The sequence below is a fragment of the Schistosoma mansoni genome, chromosome W (genome assembly GCF_000237925.1).
Source record: "Schistosoma mansoni strain Puerto Rico chromosome W, complete genome".
NCBI classification, from domain to species: domain Eukaryota; kingdom Metazoa; phylum Platyhelminthes; class Trematoda; order Strigeidida; family Schistosomatidae; genus Schistosoma; species Schistosoma mansoni.
Window position 1 is genome coordinate 35,991,737 of NC_031502.1, and position 22,966 is coordinate 36,014,702.

The 22,966-nt window shown below is 35.9% G+C and overlaps 2 protein-coding genes across 2 annotated transcripts; one reads left to right on the top strand and one right to left on the bottom strand.

Annotated features, from left to right (window-relative positions):
- The first annotated feature begins 2,480 nt into the window (after positions 1-2,480).
- Positions 2,481-10,497, top strand: Smp_135940 (hypothetical protein). Its single transcript, XM_018789525.1, has 2 exons — positions 2,481-2,523; positions 10,065-10,497. The coding sequence occupies exon 2, from the start codon at positions 10,069-10,071 to the stop codon at positions 10,306-10,308; it is 240 nt and encodes a 79-aa protein (XP_018654960.1). The 5' UTR covers positions 2,481-2,523; positions 10,065-10,068; the 3' UTR covers positions 10,309-10,497.
- Positions 10,498-11,326: 829 nt separating this feature from the next.
- On the bottom strand, positions 11,327-22,109 carry Smp_135930 (hypothetical protein; the record flags this gene model as incomplete). Its single annotated transcript, XM_018789526.1, has 5 exons — positions 11,327-11,709; positions 14,127-14,389; positions 18,193-18,514; positions 21,417-21,919; positions 22,107-22,109. The coding sequence occupies 5 exons, from the start codon at positions 22,107-22,109 to the stop codon at positions 11,364-11,366; spliced, it is 1,437 nt and encodes a 478-aa protein (XP_018654961.1). The 3' UTR covers positions 11,327-11,363.
- Positions 22,110-22,966: the final 857 nt, after the last annotated feature.

The following is a 22,966-nucleotide window of genomic DNA, read 5'->3' on the forward strand; positions in this document are numbered from 1 at the left end:
CTCCATACTAAAGGTAATAATGCTCAAATGTTTGCTTGGTCCCTGGTGAAAATCCCACATAACTGAAACATTTGCAAATGGGTCTGATCTACTTTCCGACATATGATTCAGTGACTTATATATCTAACCAGAGAAGGTGGAATTAACAGCTCAGTACAAAATATTATCACTTGAAGTCGATATTTAACAATTGAAACCCTAAATAAAGCTAATATCTTCACTGTTCATTTATTTCTAATATAAAGGTAGAATAAGATGGTGAAAATCAGCTGAAATTAAAATAACGAACGCAAAAACAGCACTACGCGTTTCAAGAACTAATATAGTCGACTGAACTTCTATCCGTACTACTGAAGACTGACTACTTTTAAATGCGACATTATTGTTACGTTAACCATTATTTTAACAGTATCCTATTTTGTGAAGTATTCATCATGTTTTATCCCATAATTTGTGCTGCAGTGCAGTTAATGGCTCAAGTTAATCCACCACTCAACGACATTACTCCAAATACAAGGTACTTGCCGAGGTATTACGACAGAGTTCCTTGATTATCCGATTATCCGCATTTTCAAGCATGTCTGCTCGAATTTCTATGACAGTAATACTGTCATTGCTTTATGTGTCTAGTTACCAAACCATACAGTGTAGAGTTCACTATTTTGCCTATGTTGACACTAATGAAGCCGCTTATTTATTACGCACACACAACTCACTCCATCTGGTTTATTTAACTCATCCTTCGTCTAACCGTAAACTTCCTTAAAACGAATACTAGTTAATGTTGTTACTACCATTTTCAAAACAACCAGTGATTATTACTATATATTGTGTTGCAATTCAACCAGTAATGGTTTAGATTCCCAATCACCAGTCAAAATGGCTAGTCAAAATACTCTATGTAACAAAAATTTGTTTCCAACCTTTTTATAACTGTAGCAATAGGGACAAGCAGGCTGCTTGTGTGTTGGTAAAGAGGTTTCAACTACCGGTGGGTACTGAAACTAGTTGTGCTAAGACTTCTAAATTGCTTCTATTTGTGGGACGAGATACAAGTGAAACCCATCTTAATACTCATCTGCTTGGATTATTGTTTCTGTGACACCTGTTTTCTAGCAGTCATTCGGCTTACATGACCAAGTGAACCAATGACATGCTCAAAGCTAATTAATAAGGCTATTATACGGACCATTTCTATGAAAACAGTTGGGTTTCTCCCAGTATTATGAACCCTCGCTATGTTCACACTTGCAATAGTATATGATTAGAAGTTTGCACCATAAAAATCCCCATTTAACCAAGTCGCCTTCTTTTAAAGGCCACCTTATTTACAGGCTGCATTCAAGTATTATGTCACACATACAGGCTACTTCGTCATAAACAAAAATCCTATTGAGTCGCAGCATCGTTCACGGTCTAATATACTACAGACCATAAAGTAGATTTCCCGTCACAGCTCTCTGTTTTTGCTTACCTATGAAGATTTTCATTGCTCAGTATTCAGAAATTACGCTTCTAGACAGGTCCGTACTTTACTAAGGCTATCAATTAGTGATCCCGCTCATACGAGTGGACCAATGAAATTAGAAAAGATAATTAGGGTTTATAATGTATATACTTGTTCAAGTGACGATAACTAATAATATGTACTTGAAATTGATTACCTAGTAGCGAACAGTGTTGTTTATCCCTCAGTAAACTAGAACGATCCATGTACGATCCCTCATCTAGACTTGCAGTAGATGATGGGCAAACACACATATTAATCGTCAAAATTTTGGTATTTTCTTAATGTGAAACCATAAATTGAATTGATTGTTACTAAAAACAGAAACCTTCAGATACTGTTTGCGAGAAACGGTGTAACAATGAAATCCATACTTTGAGATTGTCGAAACTCGAAATCTATAATACCATTGGATACCATTGGACGATCATCATCAGCTGCATGTCTGTTTTCGAAATACGTGAGGCTGATAATGTTAAGCAGCATTCTTTGATGTCTACAGGGGGAGAATATGTAAGATGACAATTACTTTCTTCGGAACTGCATCAGTTTGCATTTAATTAGTAGTTGATGAGCATCAATTTCCATTCTCACGATAAACCATATTTGGGATTTGTTAAGCCCCTAGATGTAATAACCTAGTGAAAAGTTCAACAACACTCAGAAGTGAGTTCGAAAAAGTGTCTTCATTGCTTTGATGTTTAGCTAACCTGCTCAACGCAAAAATAGGGATTTAAAAGGCTCGACGATTGAGAGAAAAAATGCTTAACTGCCAGTGATTATTGTAAAATGATAATTTAAGGCATTTCATTAAAATATCTTTGCGCCAGACCTTTCAGTCCTACCAACAGCACGGAAATAAGACTCCTTAAAACACCTCTAAAACACTTTATACATACTGAAAAAATCCCAAGCCTTGCTTTCCATCCTTGCTCTTTTTACATACAAAACTATTTGGCCAATTTTTTCCAAAGGTCACGTGCCAAATTTGTTTCAGGTTTTCCAGTCAAGGTCGAGTGAGTTCTTCGTTATCAGACTTCACTACCGAATTTCACTGTTTTTAGAAAGTTGATTCAGGGCATCTTTTATTTTTATTTGTCTTATCAAAACTTTTCGAAGCGATAAGTCAATATACTCATTACTCATACTTCAGTTCCGTCTCTTTGCAGCCACCATTAGTAGTTTTATGAGACAACTCCCATACATAGAAGTATAAATATTTAATCTTTTCTCTTGTTTTTTATTGATCTAAAACGGTCTAGTTTGAACTGTTTATATACTGGAAACAAGGGTCTTTTCATTTTGGTTTTTCGGTCCACTGAAAAATTGATTTAATCAAATCCAGTATGTATTTATTGAATGCAGTATACACTGCATTTCTTTAAGTGTATTGATTTGCGTACACAATCAGCCACCTATACTAAATAGTAGCTACAACGTTCTCCAGTTCACTTCTTAGTATGCTTTGATACGATTTTCGTCCATAGACTAACGTCTAGTGTTAGCGTATTCCACGGCCCTCGTTCTATTTTTCATTGGACGTTCGTATTCGGTGATGTAAGTCAGTGATAAAGTAAACGCTGAGTTTTCAGTTTGCGAACGCCAAGGTTTTCGTCATATATGGGGCATCAGCCACGTATTTTTCGAAGAACTTCGGAATTCCTACGCTGAGTACCTTTCTAAATTCTCTTCCGGCTGATTAGGAATTCATGATGGTAAAATGCACCTGATACTAATTAAACGAGACCTATGTTATCTATAAGGTGCTGTGACTGGAAACATGACCCAACTTTAGTACTTATTGCAAAATTAGTTTTTCATGACTTCGAGAAATGCGCTCTAAAAACTCACTTTCCGGTCCATTATTTAAGAGCTGACTTCTGTCGTTGCACTGCTGATCGTGTGTGACTTGTCTCAAGAAGTTGTCCTTTGGGCACTACGGTCACGCTTTCAGGTCACTATGACCACTTCTAATCCAATTTCCTCTTTAGGTATTTCTAGAATAACCCTTCCACGCTGTGGGGAACCAGGAAGTGATAACCGCCCTCATATTTCTAACAGCACTCAAGATCACTGCATTCATAATCAATCTCTCTCTTCGATTCCTACTATTCTTCCTACATTGACTTTCAACACTAAACTTCCTCCTCATATGTCACCACGGCCAACAATGCTATTGGAGGAAACACTCCCGGATCTACTGAAACCTCGCTCCAAACTACATATTGGAGCCTTCAACGTACGTGCTCTATGTCAAATCGGCCAGCAGACCTCCTTGGCTGAAATCCTAGAATCTCATACCATTGATGTATGCTGTATCTCCGAAACACGCATACAGGATCCTAGTGTGGTTACTCACTTGATATCACCTCGGCAAAACGGAGAGCCGACGAGATACATCCTTCGTTTATCTGGCAACCGGATGGCTAGTTCTCGTGGACTGGCATGTGTAAGCATAGCCTGAGTACGAGGGAAGAACAAGCACTATTAGAGTAGATACCCGTTAACAGTCGCTTATGTGCTGTTCGGCTAAACAACTGCGTGAGAACTCGGAAGGATAGGGACACACGTCGTTGCCTTTTCTTCGTTTTTGCCTAAGCTCCCACCGACTGCAACGCGGAGGAGTTTTACAGAAAGCTTTTTGAACTTCAGAAAGCTAAACGCTCAATAGGCCTCAACATACACAAAGGAAAAGTAAGATTCTCAAACACAACACAGCGAACGCCAAGCCAATCACACTGGATGACGAGACTCTGAGAGATGTGGGAACTTTCACATATCTAGAAAGCATCATTGATGAACAAGGAGGATCTAATGCAGGCGTGAAGGCGAGGATTCGCAAAGCAAGGACCGCATTCCTACAATTGGAGAACATATGGGACTCATAACAACTGTCAACTATTATCAAAGTCACAATCTTCAATACAAACGTCAAGAAAGTTCTACTGTACGGAGCTGAAACGTGGAGAACTACTAAATCCATTATCAAGAAGGTACAAGTATTTATGAACAGTTGTCTACTCACTGGCCGGATACCATCAGCAACAGCGTTTCATGGGAGAGGACGAACCAGCTTCCAGCTGAAGAAGAAATTAGGAAAAGACGTGGAAAGTGGATAGGACATACATTGAGGAAATCACCAAACTGCATCACGAGGCAAGCCCTAACTTGGAATCGTGAAAGGAAGCGGAAAAGAGGAAGGCCAAATAACACATTACGCCGGGAAATGGAAGCAGCTATAAAAAGGATGAATAACAGCTGGAAAGGATTGTTTGAGACAGGGTTGGATGGAGAGTGCTGGTGGGTGGCCTATTCTCTTCTACGAAAGGTAGCAGGTGTAACCCGAACCTCAGATATAGTACTCATTGCAAGTGACTTTAATGCCCAAGTAGGTAGCTTAAACCAAACAGAAAGACATTTAGGTGGGTATTTTAGTATCCCGGCTCAGCGAACAGATGATGGTGATCGTCTGTTGCAACGTTGTTCAGACAATCGTTTATTTTTAGCAAGCACTAATTTTAAACATAAGGAAAGACATCGTACAACACGGTGACCACCTGCACCAAACCAAAGATGGACTCAAATAGACCATATTGCCATCAGTCATCGTTGGAGCGGCTCGATAGAGGACTGCCGTTCGTTCTGGAATACATGTTTAGACTTATATCATGCTCTAATACGAGCATGCTTTTGCTAACGCCTCACTGGGCGCAGAAAAACTACACTAAGAAGACCCACTAGAATTGAACTGAGGGACGAGAAAGCCAAAAGTAGGTTCCAGGAACAACTGAGGTCACGCTTAGCTAGTTCCGAGAACGAGGCTGACCCAGATGTTGCTTGGAAAGATATGCAAACAGCTGTGGAAACAGCAGTGACACCTATTAGTGAATTAAACAGAAGGGTCACAAATAAACCTGTGGATTTCTGCTAAGTCTATTGCACTGATAGATTCTCTTAAACTCATCCCATCAGGGTCTGAACACGATAAAGAGCGTAAACAAATCAGATGTAGGTTAACCAAAAGTCTAAGGAACGACCGTGAGTAGTGGTGGACAACGAAAGCAGAAGAGATAGAAAAGAAATTTGCTGTAGGTAACACCAAACAGCTTTTCAGACTAGTAAAAGAAACTGGGATTAAGAAGTCAAATGTAAGTGAAACGATCTTGGAAAAAGACGAAACTCTTCTCTGCTCTCAGTCAAAACGTTTAGAACGATGGCTGGAACACTTTAGGGAGCAGTTCATCTGGCCCTCAGCTACTCTAAAACTATCCACCATTCCCAAACAGCCTAAATAGAACATTAAAGTAGGTCCCCCGATCCTAATTGAAGTTCAAAAAGCTATAGCTAATCTGAAACTAGGAAGAGAAACTGATTCAGGTGGATTGGCTCCAGAGTTCTTTAAGTATTGTGGTCCAATTTTAGCGATTAGGTTGACTATTGTTTTAGCTAAAATTTGGGAATTGAATGTAGTGCCATCTAACTGGTATGGCCGAGAGTGGGCAGTCAGCTTTCCTTCTCGAAATGCTCTCACATGACCATGTGCATACAACCATTGCCAGGGAAGTCCTCACTGCTTCTCTTGGCGGGGGTGTTGTTTACGAAATTGAGAGGACAAAAAGCGAATGTCCGGCGCTTTAACCGGGCCCGTGAACACGGTGAGTCCACCTGAGGGAGGTGAAAAACCCTGATTCCAAACCAATAGTGCACATGGGCTCCAGTATCCCGAAGAAACAAATGGCATATGAACCAATCGTTGGTCACCGACTATCATGGGACTGCATTTCCCTACGTTGCTCCACTGCCTTGTGGATCAGGCCTTTAGGTCAGAGGCTCCGCGTGTGCCCGCCTAAGAAAACCACCTGCTTCGGTCGGTACCGAGGCAGTATCCCGGCCCTCACACAAATCGAAGGATTTATATGGTTTATATCTGTTTGGTGCCTTCTTGTACCAATGCTTATATGTTTAAATAAACAAATAAATACTCACTGATTCTCCCAAAATATAAGAAAGGACCAAAATCATCCTGTGATAATCGTAGAGGGATTGGTTTGACTAATATAACACCTGAAATACCGGCCCCAATAATTATCGGGCGCCTAACTAAGACTTATGGACTGTAAACACAAGAAAATCAGGCTGGCTTCAAACCTTATCGTGGCTGCATCGACCACATATTCACTATTCGTCAGGTTTTAGAGCACAGACATGTTTATCGGCGTCCGACAATGATAGTTTTTCTTGACTTGAAAGCAGCATTTGACTCCGTAGATCGGGAGGTTCTGTGGCAGTGTCTGTCATTGAAAAGTGTACCTCAGAAGTACATAAACCTTGTGAAGGCTCTTTACTCGAACACTACCAGTCGAGTGAGAGCTTATGGCGAACTGTCATCTGATTTTACAACCTCAAGTGGTGTCCGACAAGGCTGTCCACTATCTTCATTTTTGTTCAACTTCATTATAGACCTACTGCTTGAAGTAAGGTTCTCGTTGACTGAATTTTCAGGAATCGACCTCCTTCCAGGAGGTCCACTTATCGACTTAGAATACGCAGATGATATAGTCCTGTTTGGTGAAGACGCTGACAAAATGCAGAGTCTTTTGGTAGCACTGAGCAACAATACCAGGATGTTGGGGATGCGTTTCTCCCCCTCTAAATGTAAATTGTCACTCCAGGACTGGCCTGCGTCAACACCTGAACTAAGAATAGGGAGTGAAGCAGTCGAACGCGTGGACAACTTCACTTATCTTGGAAGTCTGATCAGCCCTAATGGGTTGGTGTCTGACGAAATCTCAGCACAGATTTAAAAAGCTCGTTTGGCTTTTGCCTATGGCGAAGGCGAGATATCCGTCTATCAATCAAGGGACGAGTATACTGTGAGGCAGTTCGTTCTGTTCTACTTTACGGCTGCGAAACGTGACCATTAAGGGTAGAAGATACTCGTAAGTTACTAGCATTTGACCACAGATGTCTTATAATTATTGCTCGCATCTTTTGAGATCACCAGGTAAGTAGTAGTAAGGTTAGACACAGGGTATTAGGGAATGGTGGTAAATCAGTTGATGAGGTTCTGAATCTTCATCGACTGAGATAGTTGGGTCACGTGTTACGTATGCCTGAACGCCGATTACCACGACGCGCTATGCTGACTAGTGTTGGAAATGGTTGGAAGAGAGTTAGGGGCGGGCAAACTGAAACGTGGTATCAGTGCTTGAAGTCACTAACTTCTAGTCTGAGCCATGTTGGTAGATGCAAACTACTTGGTTGTGTTCCGCGTGACTATCGTAACTAATGGTTGGAGACTCTGTGTGACGGCTCAGAATCGATCACAATGGAGTAGGTGTATACTCTCTCTGTCTTCTCTTAAACGTGAGATTAAAATTGCTTTATACCTTTCTTTCTACGAACTAACTCTTTCTTCCTATATTATATCCTTATGCACAATCTTTCTTTTATATATTACTACCGTTGAAGTAACTACTATGAATTTGGTGTTCATCTTGTTGTGCTGTTGAGGTGTAGCAACTTGGACCGATGCATATATGGGCCTGTTCCCACGTTGTAGCTGACTGACCGGGCAAAATCACAATTGCAAATGCTTTTGAAATAACTGCATGACCTAATTTAGCCATACAAACGTCTCATCCATACTAGTAGGACTTCAAAAAGGTACTCTAAGATACTATGAACACTCAACCTTTTATGGAAGTTAATAATCTGTCCTTTTTTACGCACTAGTCCGAACAAAACTAGTGTATTTCTTATAACTATCATAATAATTATAGCTTATTGAAATCATCATCACAGTTATGCTCAGACATACATAAAAAGTAACTTTACTCTTCATTTCATCAACCTATGCTTCTGCGACTGCATGTTCTCTGTATAATTGTTAACTCGATCGTTTTCGACCTTTTAGCGCTTTACCAAGATTACTGCTGAAGATTTTCAAATGTTTTCATTAGTTTCCTTGGTATAACTTGTTAGAACGTTCAGTCATACTGAGTCAGTTATGTCCGTAGGACACAAAAAGTAGTCATCAGTATTTTAGCAAGTTAAAACAATTAGATGAGTATATAATCGTTTTTATCACTCTCACAGTTAGGTTGATCAGCTCAGTCATTTGGTAGAGTAGAAATACACCCGTTAAATTGTTTATTCAACAAATGTTTTCAAGATTTTAGGAAACCCGTTAGACTAATAGAAACCGCCTACTACCCTTAAGCAATAATGTTTCTACCCATTAATAGTTAATGTATTTTTCCTAATGAGTATATTGATCCTAATATCTGTTTTTGGTTTATAGTACAGTTGTCCAAGGTTTCTACCAAAATCTAGGTCTACGGACTACGGTTATATAAATTTAACATGAAAGTTTCCCAATTAGAAGAACAAATTCAATCGCAAATAACTGTGAATGCTTTCTGAAGTCGAGTAGGAATGCCCGGTGAACGGTTGTTATGGCTTAAAACTTCATGATTTTTATTGTAAAATGATTGCATCGTATACTGATCAGTAGCCAAAATGGATCAATAAAATGTATCCGATCGATGACTGCTCTCTATCGCAAATTATTAACCCAAACAGCCAAATGAACTGATATCATAAGACAAGGCAGCTACATAAAATAATAGGCTTATTACTTAACAAAGTAACATGTTTACATACAAATAGCTAGCAGAAAAACAAACGGTTGCGGAATATCAAAACTTAATAAATAAACTCAATAAATTAAGACTTAACCGTTAGCAGTGTTGATACTATTTGTGAATTTCTAGGTAAAGGTGATAAGTCATTTAATGAGGTTCATATATGTCTGTTTATCAAGTACCTACCTTGTTGTATTATGCTGGCTAATAACCTTAGTGCACCAGACCTAAGCACGACATCAGTACATAAAATTATAACACTTTAATATCCCTTCACAAACGTGCAACCTGTGCTAAAACTGACATGACTCGAAAGTCCCTGTAGTAGCACAGATTCATTTACTGTTCATAATCTTCTACACTAGATATTTTGACACTCCGTAGTTTTTGATTCTCAATATATCTGTTTATTTTGAAATTTCTCTTCTTTTACTTCCCACTTCTTTTATTTCCGTCGTGTTCACGCCTGTGCTTCTCCCTTGTTTGTTTCCTATCAGTATGCTGATACATAGCAACATAGACCAATGCATATTTCGACAAAGTCTCACTCCGTTTATGTATGTCTTCCGTAGACAAATTTTCGTCGGAGATTTAGGATGTATTTTGTATGGTCTATTGGCATTATTATTTGAAGCGTGGAAATGATAATTTTTTACGATACCCATCAAATGATACGATTTTCATCCTCACTCACAGATGTAAAGCATATGTTTTCGGTTCTGTACTCTGCATTATTATTATTGAATAAGATCATATATCCTGGCTATCTTTTTTACTAGATTATACAATAGAGATGTACAATGTGTTATATAATCATTGGTCAGCTGTTTTCCAAATCAGTTCTATTGCTTTATTATGTATGATGAGATCCATACTCGTTTACATGCTTTTATTATGAATTTACCTCGTAGAAACATGAACTCTTTGGATAATCCTGGGGAAGGTGATCAAAACAATCCTCGACAGGCTGAAATTGAGCAGAAGAAACTCGATATTGCATGTTACAAGCATAGCTTGGAGCTAAATCGTATTGCTCTTAGCAAGACCATATGGGATATACGTAATTATTGTTTCACTAACGCTCAAAATGACCCCTTGCTCTGTCCCCCAAGAGACAATCCATATAAATCCCAGAGATCATGTACAGTTATTTAGGTTTTTTACAGTTACTTACTTTTTATATATATTTGCTTCCTTGATTATAACCTACTTAAAATGCTTTTAATTATTTCACGCTATCGAAATAGTGATTTCACTAACTTATTTGCAAACATCTGATTGGTACTGATATTGTTGTTGAAGCCAATGTCTACGGAAAAATGACAAAATATATTTATATTGCATAAATTTTGTTTCTCAACCTAAATGTTGTGTGATCTATCGATAGCTGTTTAGTAGCATTTTTATGAAAATATTGACATTGTACTAGAAACACGAATATACTCAATTCGTATGGTTGTAGCCAAAAACTACAACATATATTATCTAAAAATATACACCAAGTACAGAACTACTTTTCAGTTAGGAACTGACATCTCGATACATACCGAGAGCACTAAAATATTGTTTTTGATACGCGTGTTTTGCATAGCACTTATTTATGTTATAAACAGGATGGCTTGCGACTGCAGTCTGATATATTCAGAATTATAGTCGAATCTAAATTATTATAATCCAGAAATTACTACAAAACCTATGCAGAAGACAAATACGGCATTCTTATTTATGCATTTGTATCAAAGACTAGAAAGTCTTTTTTCAGCGTCACCTAATCACACAATTTATAGGCTACCTTTTAATACACATAACGTTTGTTCGTAACTATCAAGCTAACAACAATAAAACTACTAGAATTTTACCCTTACATGGCATGTCCAAGAAACAAGTTGTACGGAGTATCTTTCGTTCACCTTTTCTGTAAATGTACCAGTAGGAGTTTGGTTCCACTTGGGTCCTAACAACGTGTAGATGGGTTCCTAGTCAGATAGGAAGCCCCAAATCAGTGAATTAGATACAGCCTCCTCGTAATGTAAAAATGAAAAATATCTTTGAGCTGATTAGTGTTGGTCATGACAAATAGTTAGATTTTTGATTCTCATAGCGGAATTCAGACGTTCTGATTTAATTGTATTTTGTTCAAGCGACCGATTCTCAGAGTAAACTTTAAGATTAATTACATTAGAATTAAAAAATTGTTTTAATAAAGAAAGTTAATTCGAATTTTTATCAGAAGTTATAGCTTCTGTTAACAAGTCACAAGCGTCCTTATGCTTTAACCAGTGCTTTACTTGACATTCTCGACCACAGTACCATTCCTGACGACATCTCGAACATCGCTTCGAGGCAATTTCTCCACATGTTGGGCATCTTGGCGTTGGATATAAAGGATTTTCATCTCCTGAATTCCCTAATGTGGAAGAGAACAATTGACTTAGATGTTCTTCAGAAAATGCCTCAGTCCACTGCAATGCTGCCTTTTTCGATGCCTCTTTCCCACGATTAGATTCAGTCTGTTCTTTGAATAGTGTGGCAAGTTTCCTCCATTTATTTTTATATCTGAAAAAATAATGCGATGAAACTAATTTTGTATTGAGTGCTATCGAAGTGATTTTTGTTTCAAAATTTCAGTAATTGTTCTATATTATTGATAAGTACGATTTAGATTTTAAAACGACGGAAAATATCCGGGTTATAAATATATATGGTTTAAAAAGTAATAGGTGTATTAGGATAATAAGAACATTTAGTGTCAAGTACTGTTAGCGGGACAAAGATTGGATCAAAGCACATTCCGTGCACGATTGTGTTGGTGCACGCTGACTGGCTATTTCTTATCCAATCAGCGCTAGTCGATACTTGGAGAAGGCTCTAAAATTTTCTCGTGTAAAAACTATAAACATACTAACGTTTCGCTTATTGTGCTTCTTACTTCCGTCTACCCTTGTTATTCGGAATATAATTCAGTTCCTATTCAACCGTGTTCTGATTTGGGGACTTTTCGAGTGAATTGGTGTCCAAGACTACTAAGCAATTGGAATAACTGGGTTGTAATAAGAGAAAATATAACAAGTACCATCTTCAATTCCGTTAACCACTAAGTCATCAATTCATTATCTTAATTGTTAATAAACATTTGGTAAAACAGTACTACATAATTTAGTTAACCAGTAGTAAATATGTCTTGCAGTATTGTATATAATATTTATTGAACTTTGTATACCGGTAGTTGTTAAAGCTTTCTCAAAATATACCTCTATGTAAGTCAGATACCATCCAACTACTCTGAACGTTTCCATACCGGTTTGTTTCCTGGACTCTGATACTAAAGGATGTCCATCCGTTTTCATTGTATTTCATAAAGAGGTTTATCAGGCTCCTTCCATTCTAAATATTCTGAAATGAAACGTTCAGAGCAACTGATTGTTCGTTACCTAAACCTACCATAGTATCTGTTGTTTGTAGAGTCAATCAAGCTTATTCTGGGTGCATTAATCAGCTTTCATTTGTTTGATCGGTTAATTCTCTACATAATTTATGTCTTTGAACATAAGTTCACAGAATTCTTCAAATAACCTTTTAGTATTTTAGGATTATATGTTTTAAGTAGTTCCTGGTGTATATATACTGGGATGAAGAATATATATATATGTTACATATCAAAAAAGCTCGTTTATCACTTTGGTTATCTCACATAAGATTCAACAGCTTTTCAAAATGAAATAATCGAAAGGAAGCTTTATTCCCTACAATGTTTATTTTATTTCCTAGTGGAGATAATGAGTCTTTAAAGTAATCAGATTTCCGATAAAATGTTATAATTGCCAAATGGCTACTTTTAATGTCAGATCCGAGTTGGCTCATAAATGTTGTAGATTTTATTTGAAACGTAAAGTTACCGGATAACTTTTGATAATGTTACCTTATTCAGGCTATGATTTTACTGTGAAGCTTTCATTCTCGTTCTGGACACCACTGCCAGTACTTACGTTTAAGCTACAAGTCTTATCATCACTTAATGACTACTTTGTTATAATAGTAGATTACGCATTTATTTGAATCCTCTTGACTGCTGGGTCGTCACTATTAGATTGCAGCTTGTTTTACTGCAGTTTGTTGCTGTTTATTGTTTTAATCTAGCAGTACTACCACATCTACTCATATAAATAATCATTTATACCCCTAGGAAATAAAAATTGATACATAAACTTTTTGTGTTCTAATTCTCCGGCCACTGCACATGACAATAAGAATATAAACACTGTATTATAAGATAAGAATATAGCGTTATCCAACACACATGCGAACATAATTTATTTAACTGACTATTATTTATCTATCTTAATTGGATCGAAGAACTTTTGTCGTCACAGTTTGGACCTAAACAGGTTTCATCAATGTAAATATAGGTCTGAAATCAGGCCTTGTGAATAGAAAAATAACTATAACTGTAATTAATTATATTATAGTAGGAAATTCAAGCCACCAGCTCGTTTAATTTACTGAACACAGTGAGAAGCATAAAAATAAATGAGGTCCGTACCATACATCATCTGAATTTGATTAGAACTACTATATAGTGATTTCAAGTGTAACAACGCGATAATGTCTCACTAAATAGATTCTCTAAACGCCGTACCATTTTTTTCTAAATAAAGGTGAGTTCGATAAACTGAGCCATTTAGCATCATAACTTCAGATCACGCAACGACAAATATCTAATTAGGCCTTCAATTATTAAACTGCTAGTGAGATAGAAGAGTATTGTGTGCTTTGAGTTTGATGGTTGTCTGTTATCGTCCTGATTATTTATGGAAACTTCTCTACACTCTGAAAATATTAGCACATACAAACTAAATTAATATTTTCACAAATAGCCCTTAAAATACTTTATTGGCTGTATAATAAGCTTTAGAAGCTTCATGAGTGTATAAATCGAACATAAAACAGTGTAACATCCATCATATAAGACTTACTTGCTAACCAATGATTCACGAATTTCTGGCACTGCTTCTATAAGACACATATTGATTTTATCACTTGTGCCTCCATACGATTCATTAAGACTTAAGTGCTCCAAAAAACGTCTTAGGTCAATTAAAACTGGCAGAACATCTAGTTTGACTTCGGTAAGTAATGGACGTAGTTTCAATAAAGCTGTTCTTCTGTGGCCAACTGAACAATCATATTTTAGAGAAGAACTATTGGCTAATAGAATTTGAAATAAACATAACCATATCTATAAAATAGAAAGTAAAATAAGTATTAGATTAAGAATATTAATATATTTTCTGACAACTGCATGCTAGTCGACAGCCTTAGCCGAAAGTCAAAAATACTAACATTTCCTAAAAGAATTACAATGTGTTCCTTCTATAAACATTAAAATGGTGTTACACTTTTAATCGCAATCTAGAACGCATAGCTTTTATTTTAGTACTAGAGTCATCGTATTTTTATCGTTAAGTGTTTAGCTTTGGAGTGTTTGATTCGTACTGGTTTCACCTGCTCTGCATTGTATAACTATATGCTTGTTATTATAACTTACCGTCAAACATTTTCAAAGCTGGTTTCATAGCTTGACGAACGCCAAACAACCTATTTTACTTATGCTAATATTTCTTTGCTCATCTTATCATTTTTATGCAGCTTCCTAAGCATGTGGATTAGCCAGCACAGTCGATAACTTTACTCCTCCATCTCAAACTAGATAATAAATAAGCAAATCAGATGTACAACATTTTTTAGGTCGTAGTGGAGAAACGCATTCGATATAGTCTTAGATTTATTCAATAATGTTCAGTCGAGCCTGTCTTTAAGGTTTTGACCCTTAGCCTGTCTCTGTAAAGATAATGAGTTGACAGTAAGGAGTAATGCAGATTAACGTGTCGGGTCTGAAGCATTTATCCACCGAAGACAATGAAAGATGGCCACTCAATTTCGTGGATTGACTGAAGTTAGACATTAACACCTTTGGATACCGGCTTGGTGGTCTGGAGATCAAGGATTCGCGCGAGAGACTGAAGGTCCTGGATTCGATTCTCGCCTGCAAGATCGCGGATGTGCACTCCTGAGGAGTCCTATATTGGGACGAAACGGCCGTCCAGTGCCTGTAGGTTTTCAATGGTGGTCTTACTTAGATTGGTCCATGATTCAAATAGGAAAACGAATCTTTAGGTCAAAGAAAAAATCACATTGCAATGAGACTGAACAGAAGCGGCCACCTTAAAAACCCTCGATGAATAAAGCCACCTAGGCAAAAGCTATCAATAAATTTCACTAGTATTTCTATAAAATATTTTCACTAACTTGAGATTACTAGGGTATTGTATCCGCTAAGTTAGTGTTGAAATAACTCTCAATTCATATAATAACCGATGTATTCAAGAAAAAGACTATGTGTTAGGCTGGGTGTTCGGCGAGTAGAATGAACGTCTGATAAGTAATCCTACAACCGTGTCTCATTTATTTGAGCTTCCTGAGCAATAAGTGGAAGTAATGGGATTACGGATTTCCGGAACAATCATAGGAAATTCCAACAAATAATGCGTAAAATCTTCGCTGAAAAAGTGCCGAATTTCTCAAATTTATGGCTTTCTAATCACTGAAGCAATCAGCAGTATTTAAGGATAAAGGTTGTAATTTAAAGAACCCACTAACCATACAGAATAAAAAACTCTTCAGATCAAAACCAGAAGCGTCTAACTAATGTTGTTTTGTGCTGTTCTATTTTTATCTAAGCTAATTTGTCTGACCCCCCCCATGTAACAATTTCTTGTTGCTGAGTTAGAAAAATTCGCATCTTTATCCCATTATCTCCCTCAAAAATTAATGGCTCAGACATGTTTTCTTCGGATTAGAAGCAATTCTATGACTTTACCAAACATTTTAGGCAAATAATTTGTATCATGTCCTAGTTACTTATAAAAAACGTTTCCGGATAATTCAGTTTTGATGGGTTTACATTATAAATAACATCAACTATTCGAGTTGCTTCCCATATAAAAATCTATTTCTGTAATAAGTAATTCGTTCTCGTAACTTTCCTGTGTATTTTTTATACAAATCTATGTCGTCGATTAGTTATTTTGAGCCACATTGAATTTTCCTTACTAAAATATTAGGTTAATAACTCAAAAGCAGTTAACAAGAGATGCTTGAAAGTTGACACAGCTGTACGATAAATCGATCTTACGTTCCACCTTACACAGTGTACCTACCGTTTTTGTGACATGATTTAGATTACAAAGCTAAAAGCTTCCTGTCATTATCATCTCAGCACTTGGTAGTCCAGGGTAGTCAGTTATAACCAACGTACAACCCCGTTTTACATTAACACAACAAGAAAAAAATTAACAATATGAAAATCAAAGGAGGTGAAAACATTTTTAGGATAATCGGCTGCAAGGAAGCGAAGTATCAAATAATATTCAAACTAAATTTTTTAAAAGAAGACAAAACATAAGTGTATTTGCGCTACTGCCATCCATTTTGTGCTGTCAACTTGTATCTCCGATTATACACTGCAGTAAACATGCTGATCAAGACTAGTTATTCTACACAACTTGACGCGGACCGAAATAAGATTAATTATTTCATGAACTACTTCTATTAATTGTTTTAGTTTACCCTATATTCCAACCTACCTACGGTTTTAGGTCCCTGAGGGACGAACATACAAACAAATTATGCTATTGGACGAATATTTTAATTGACCTCATAACACACTTTACTTACGTGCCATTTCCAGCTACAATCCCGATAAACAGTTTTTGAATACTTTCGAAGTAGTGTTGTTTCAACTTATGTACATATGTACTACTTTGTATTATTTCCCAAACCTCCCATGAGGTCTGTTTGGAACTGTCCCCAATATTCGCTACAAATCTACATTATAAGGTCGAATATCTAATTTCTTTATTGCAAGACTATAAATTCAGAGTATTTAACCGAATTATCCCATTATAGAGTTTAATGCTTTTGGTGTCCTTTACAGTATTATAAATAGTTTGATAAACCACCACCATCCATTATCACTGCTGGAAGACACATGTCAATATAGATAAACAGTAGTGAAACTCGATAAATAGTTTACTTTTTTCTGATGTTCTGTGAAGTGCTTATTTTTGAAGTTAACAGTCAACGTACTAAGCAATGTACACTAGTTTAAGACCTAAATATTTTTAAAAATCAACCTCAATAACTGTTGCACTTGTGCCATTTTTGCCCCCCCAAAAAAATAACAGCTTGGTCGACAACTAGATTATAATAACAAAATAACTGATTGGAAATCTATCATCACTATGAAAACGGAAAAACCTAACTACCAAATATTGTTAAGTTAATGTGCCCACACTTCTTATTACGAATTCAGAAAAATTGGAAAATGCGTCTTTTCCTAAATTTGCCCGTCCTTTATAGATTGTAATCGTCTACGTAAAATCAAGTGATGTATCATGTGATCCTCAATTTCAGTTACGTATAGACTGATAGATACAGTTAATGAATAACAGTTCTATTCGAATTGTTTAACTATTTTACCACAAAAGTACTCTACTTTTGCTGTGAGGAATTCGGTGATGGGTAAAGTTTCCACATATTTCGTTATTTATAATGTTTAACGTTATTTTCGCTAGTAAATACGTAATTGTTTTATTTAAAAGTGCAAAACAATAAATTTAGTTCACTCTCTACTCTAGTAGACCACCGTTCTCTTTGTTGTAAAATAAAGTTGATATTTATTTATTAATTACTGAAATATTCACCTTCAGTAAGATAGATGCACTGAATATAGTAAAATATATGACTGTCATATTTTCGGAAATAAATATTTTCTTTACAACTTTTTTGGAAGCACAATAGTGTTCTAGATATTTCATTTTTGAAACCGTTTCTAAAATATACCAGACCAGATATAAAGATGCGCTTTTTGTTCTACTCACTAGATAAAATAATATAAACCTTAACTTCGCATTGGTTAAGGACTTAAATTATTGGTTTCTTATTTAATCAAATCCAGATAAACATAATAGTATTATTTACCTGCGCTTCTGGTTTGTGAATAACACTGGATGTTTTGTCATCTGGTATCCATGACCCGTTCTCATGCCAAATATGTTGACGACGTTGTTTATTAGATTCGTCATAACCAATTATTATCCATGGTTTTTGTTCAAGTAGTTTGCAAAGAATAATTGGGATATCATGTGTGTAAAGTAAACGACGTCCAATATGAGGAGGTAATCCACTGTCTGAATTCAAACAATTTTCAAACAAATGTCTTACAATGGTGATAGCTTTAATACCCTTTTCATATTCTATAACCTTATACTGACGATCTAGGTCCTTCAAATTACTAGTATCACTAACCTATATTGTTACAAGGGATAAATAAATTAAAGATTTATAATGCATTTTTCTTTTAATGGATAAACGTAATCAGTTATATGAGTGATTGAATAATTTATTGCTATGTCTGAAGTCTTACCTTTGGTTTCTGCTTATACAAATAGGAAATAAACACCTTTCATATGATAAACCAATAAATTCCTTACCTGGGTGATTTACTTGGCCTCATCATTCTCAAAATCGATGGGTCAAATGTTCTAGCAAGTTTCCTTAGGCATTTATAAGATTCGATTCAATCAGTCATGTGGTTTGGCAATTTCATTAATTAATTTACTAGCTCTAATCAAAACTTATCACTTATTTTCAGAAATTCCAACTAGGTGATTGCTCAACAAATGAAAGTTTGTTATAGAGTATTGTTGTGCAGTTAGTTTTAGCCTAATATTCACTAACAATAACCTTGATCCATTGAAACGTAACAGTAATCTGTCGGTTTATATTCTTTTTATTTCATTCCATCAGATTTATGAGAATAACAGCTCGAAAATTTATGTAGTTTTACTTTAATACAGGTTTCCTTCACAAGCGACTAAATATGGTTGGTGGTCATGGTAAAGGTTCTTCTGTTTGCACACCTATTGATTTAAATGTTAACCATGAATAAACTGATGCCTTGAAAAAAATAAGTGATTCATATAACTCGTATCCTCTTTATATGAAAATTTAATTGTTTTTCCTGGACATGCATAATAGATTGATGACTAAAACCTTTAACAAATGAACTGCCGACTCTTAGTGCCAAAATTTGGTGTGCTATGAGGTTTGGCTACTATTAAATTAACCGCAATGCCTATTTTGTATAAGTGGTCTAAGATTCGTACTTATCAAATCCACGTAGAATCGAGCATTTTGTTGACGAATCAATAGGCAAAATGGGATTTAGTTTGCAGTTAAATAAGATAAACCCATTAGTAGATTACATATAATTGATATGTGGTTCATGTAAAGGGGTATTTCAAACATCATTAAGTTGTATTTAATGCATCAGTTTGCCAAATTTAGTTGCTCTTGACAATAAAATTGTAGATAACTGAATTTTTGTTATTAGCTTTCAACCGGATGACCCCTTCAATCGGAGTTGAGGGACCAAGTTAGTAGTATTACATTACGAATATACATGATAACCTAATAAACAAAAATCTCGTACAAATACACTGTGTTGTATTGCAATGACTCTTAAGCCGAACCCTAACGAAAGCCCACAAAATTAGAAAGAAGAGATCAAGATATCTGGATTGGGTTGATGAGATACGGATAAGTTGAGATGTATAAATTTGGAATTCGATAAATCCGAATGGTAGACAATTAGCCTAATTCATAATCAGGCATGTACAGGAAGATTATTGAAGCCACATTAAAACGAGACTCAAAGCATCGAACAAAAGATTTTAGTGATATACCCTTAGGTTTTTCGTGGCCCTTGACACGAAGAATTTACACCGAATTCAGATTGTCAAAAAAGTTATCGGGATTGGATCTTCCTTATTTGTTTTTGATTCACTTTGTCATAAACCATTGATTTAGCACTTGTCATTTTTTCCCCTTCTACTTCTCATTATCAAACTCGATTCATTTCTTCAACCATAACATTTACATACAGTGTCGTGACCGGCGACTCGTTAATCAGAGTTTTAGAAACGTATCAAACAACTTTTCGAAAAATCTTTGGCTTTTCATTACATTATCCATACAATCATGTGAAAAAATTCCTTACAGAGCTCGTTATTAAGAGCAAAAAATACTGTAACATAAATCAATGCCTTCTACTCTGACTACCGAAAATCCTGTCCATCATTAATTTCTGCCGTATTTTGTAAACTATGCACCATCGTAAGTCTGACTTTACAAATAGTCTTTCGTTTGCTCAAATGGTTTCTATATGTTTCATTTTAGTAAGAAGCCGTTCAGATTATTTGCTTTTGAGGTGCTCAGAAATTTTTTTGACATTCACATAGATTTCTATGTAGTAATTTTACACTATATTCATTAATACATATATACCTGCATATTAGTATTCAGTAGTCGATTGTCATGGATGTATCAGTTACGATTTGCATGCTTGGATAAGAGTTGTGGTGAACCTAAAAGATTCTCGATCCATCCAATTTTTCTGGTTTAACAATTGAAGTCTTGAGTTCATCTCAGACCACTAATAAAAACTTAGAACCATTAGACGGTTCTTTCGTCCCAATGTGAGACTCTTCAACAGTGCGCGTCAACGATTCCGCACGCGAGACTTGACTCATGATTTCGGTTGTGAAGATACTATAGTCTCCGCAAGTTTCCCACACTAATTTCCAGTTAAACTCTGGACATCTTATCGGCTGTTGTTAGATATTCTTTTTAAATAACTTAAAGACTGAATATGGCAAAGTTATTTTATAACTTCTGTTTTGTTGTATACATGACCAACAACCAACTGAAATAAACAAAGGAATACATTTTCTTTTTTCTGAAGCTTCTACAATTAACTTCCGTGTCACTTTTTTGGAAGGAACACATGCCATTTTTCAGGTTTTCAGTGAACTCCAGTTGTGAAGTCTTTACAAGACATATACATCTCAGGACTACTGCAAACGGAACATTCTGTACCAAGATGTTGAGAATTACGGGAACAAATGATAACAGGTAGTATTTTCCTTTATGTATTAAACCAAACAGATATTTCAAACCGGTATTTTACTTACGATAATTGCTCGGGTGATTTTGTTAGAGCCGTGGTACATGAAAAGATAATCAATACAAAAAGACTTAAAACTCAATGATTTTCAAAATTTTACTGATTCGCTGACAAATTACCTTATTAAACCTATAAAACGTTGATATGTACCTTATTTTTCAATTCAAAATACACTGACTTTTCCTCTTCTGATACTGATTGCGTTACGAGATAACATAATGACCTATGACACCAATCTCCTAAATCAGTAACTGAATCTCCAAAGGTTTCTACTGCATCACTGTGATATGTTACGGTTTCCAATAAGTTTGCCAACAATAGTTCATGATATATAATAGTATACAATGGGAACGAAGATGTAGGTTCCTCTTTATCACTTAATATAATTTTAAACACTTTTTGCTTCCAAAGTTCAACCATAATTAGATCGTGAACTAGAATCGGTATCTTTTGATGACTAACAAGAAATTCTTTGATAAACTCATCTGATTGAATACGAGCCGAAGCAACAGCCTGAAAATAAAATAAATTACCATTTGATTTTACTTGCATGTTTAGCTTGTTTAAATACCCATGATAATTAAACCACCTTTCTAGACCAAAATCTCCATATTTTACAAGTTCCATGGACCGTATAAAAATCTCAGCCTCTCCAGGATATATAATAAATTGTTTGTTGCCCTTGTATTGCAAAGAATAAAATATATCATTAAATAATACACTTGAAATGACATTTATTACATGTATGCACAAACTGTTATGAAAATAAGTATAACTAACCTTCGAAAACTTAACACCGGGAATGTTAATTTAGCTAATGCACATAAACCCAGCACATCAGTCCATCCGCTTGTTTCTCTGAACTTACCATTTTAATACTAATATGGAAGTCGTCGGCGATTTCAGCTGTTTGGAAGACTGCAATCTAGTCAGCGTGAATATTAATGAAGTCACGGAGAAGCCGAACTAAGTAAGTGTTATTAATATTATTACGTACGTAAGGAGATAAAATAGGAATAAATAGAGCCTTTAGTCTTATAACAAATGGTTAAATATATTAGGTTATAAACATCCAGTAAATGTTTATTATATGTATCAACGGATGACCCTTAAAATTGACTGTTTTTTGAGTTCCTTATTCACGATCTGTGATTTAGAACAAAATTATTGCGAAATTCAGAACATGAAAACTGTAACAGTTAAAATTGTTGTCCCAAATTCATTGGCAGTGTCTTTCATTGTAAGGCGTACTATAGAAGTACATCAACCACACACAGGTTCTCTACTCGAACGTCACAGGTCGAGTCACAGCATATGGTGAACTGTCATCATATTTGGCCACTTCAAGTGGTGTTCCTCAGGGTTGTCTGCTTTCTCAGTTTTAATTTAACCTTGTAATAGACATGCTCTTAGAGAAAACGCTATTATCGTCCGGCGTTTCAGGGATTGTTCTTCTACTAGAATATTCACTTATTGACTTAGATGATATGTTTTCTTTCGTGACGACGGTGACAAAATGCATAGTCTTCTGGCAACTTCAACTTGACAATCCAAGCGTGCTTGATACGTTGTTCTCTGTCTTTACCCGTAAAATGCTACTTTAGCATTGGCTTGCGTCATTTCTCGAGTTAATCATAGGGAGTAAAGTAGTTAAAAGCATTGACAAGTTAGCTTATCTCAAAAGTTACATCAGTCCTGATGGTCTGGTATCGAACTAAATCTCGGCAT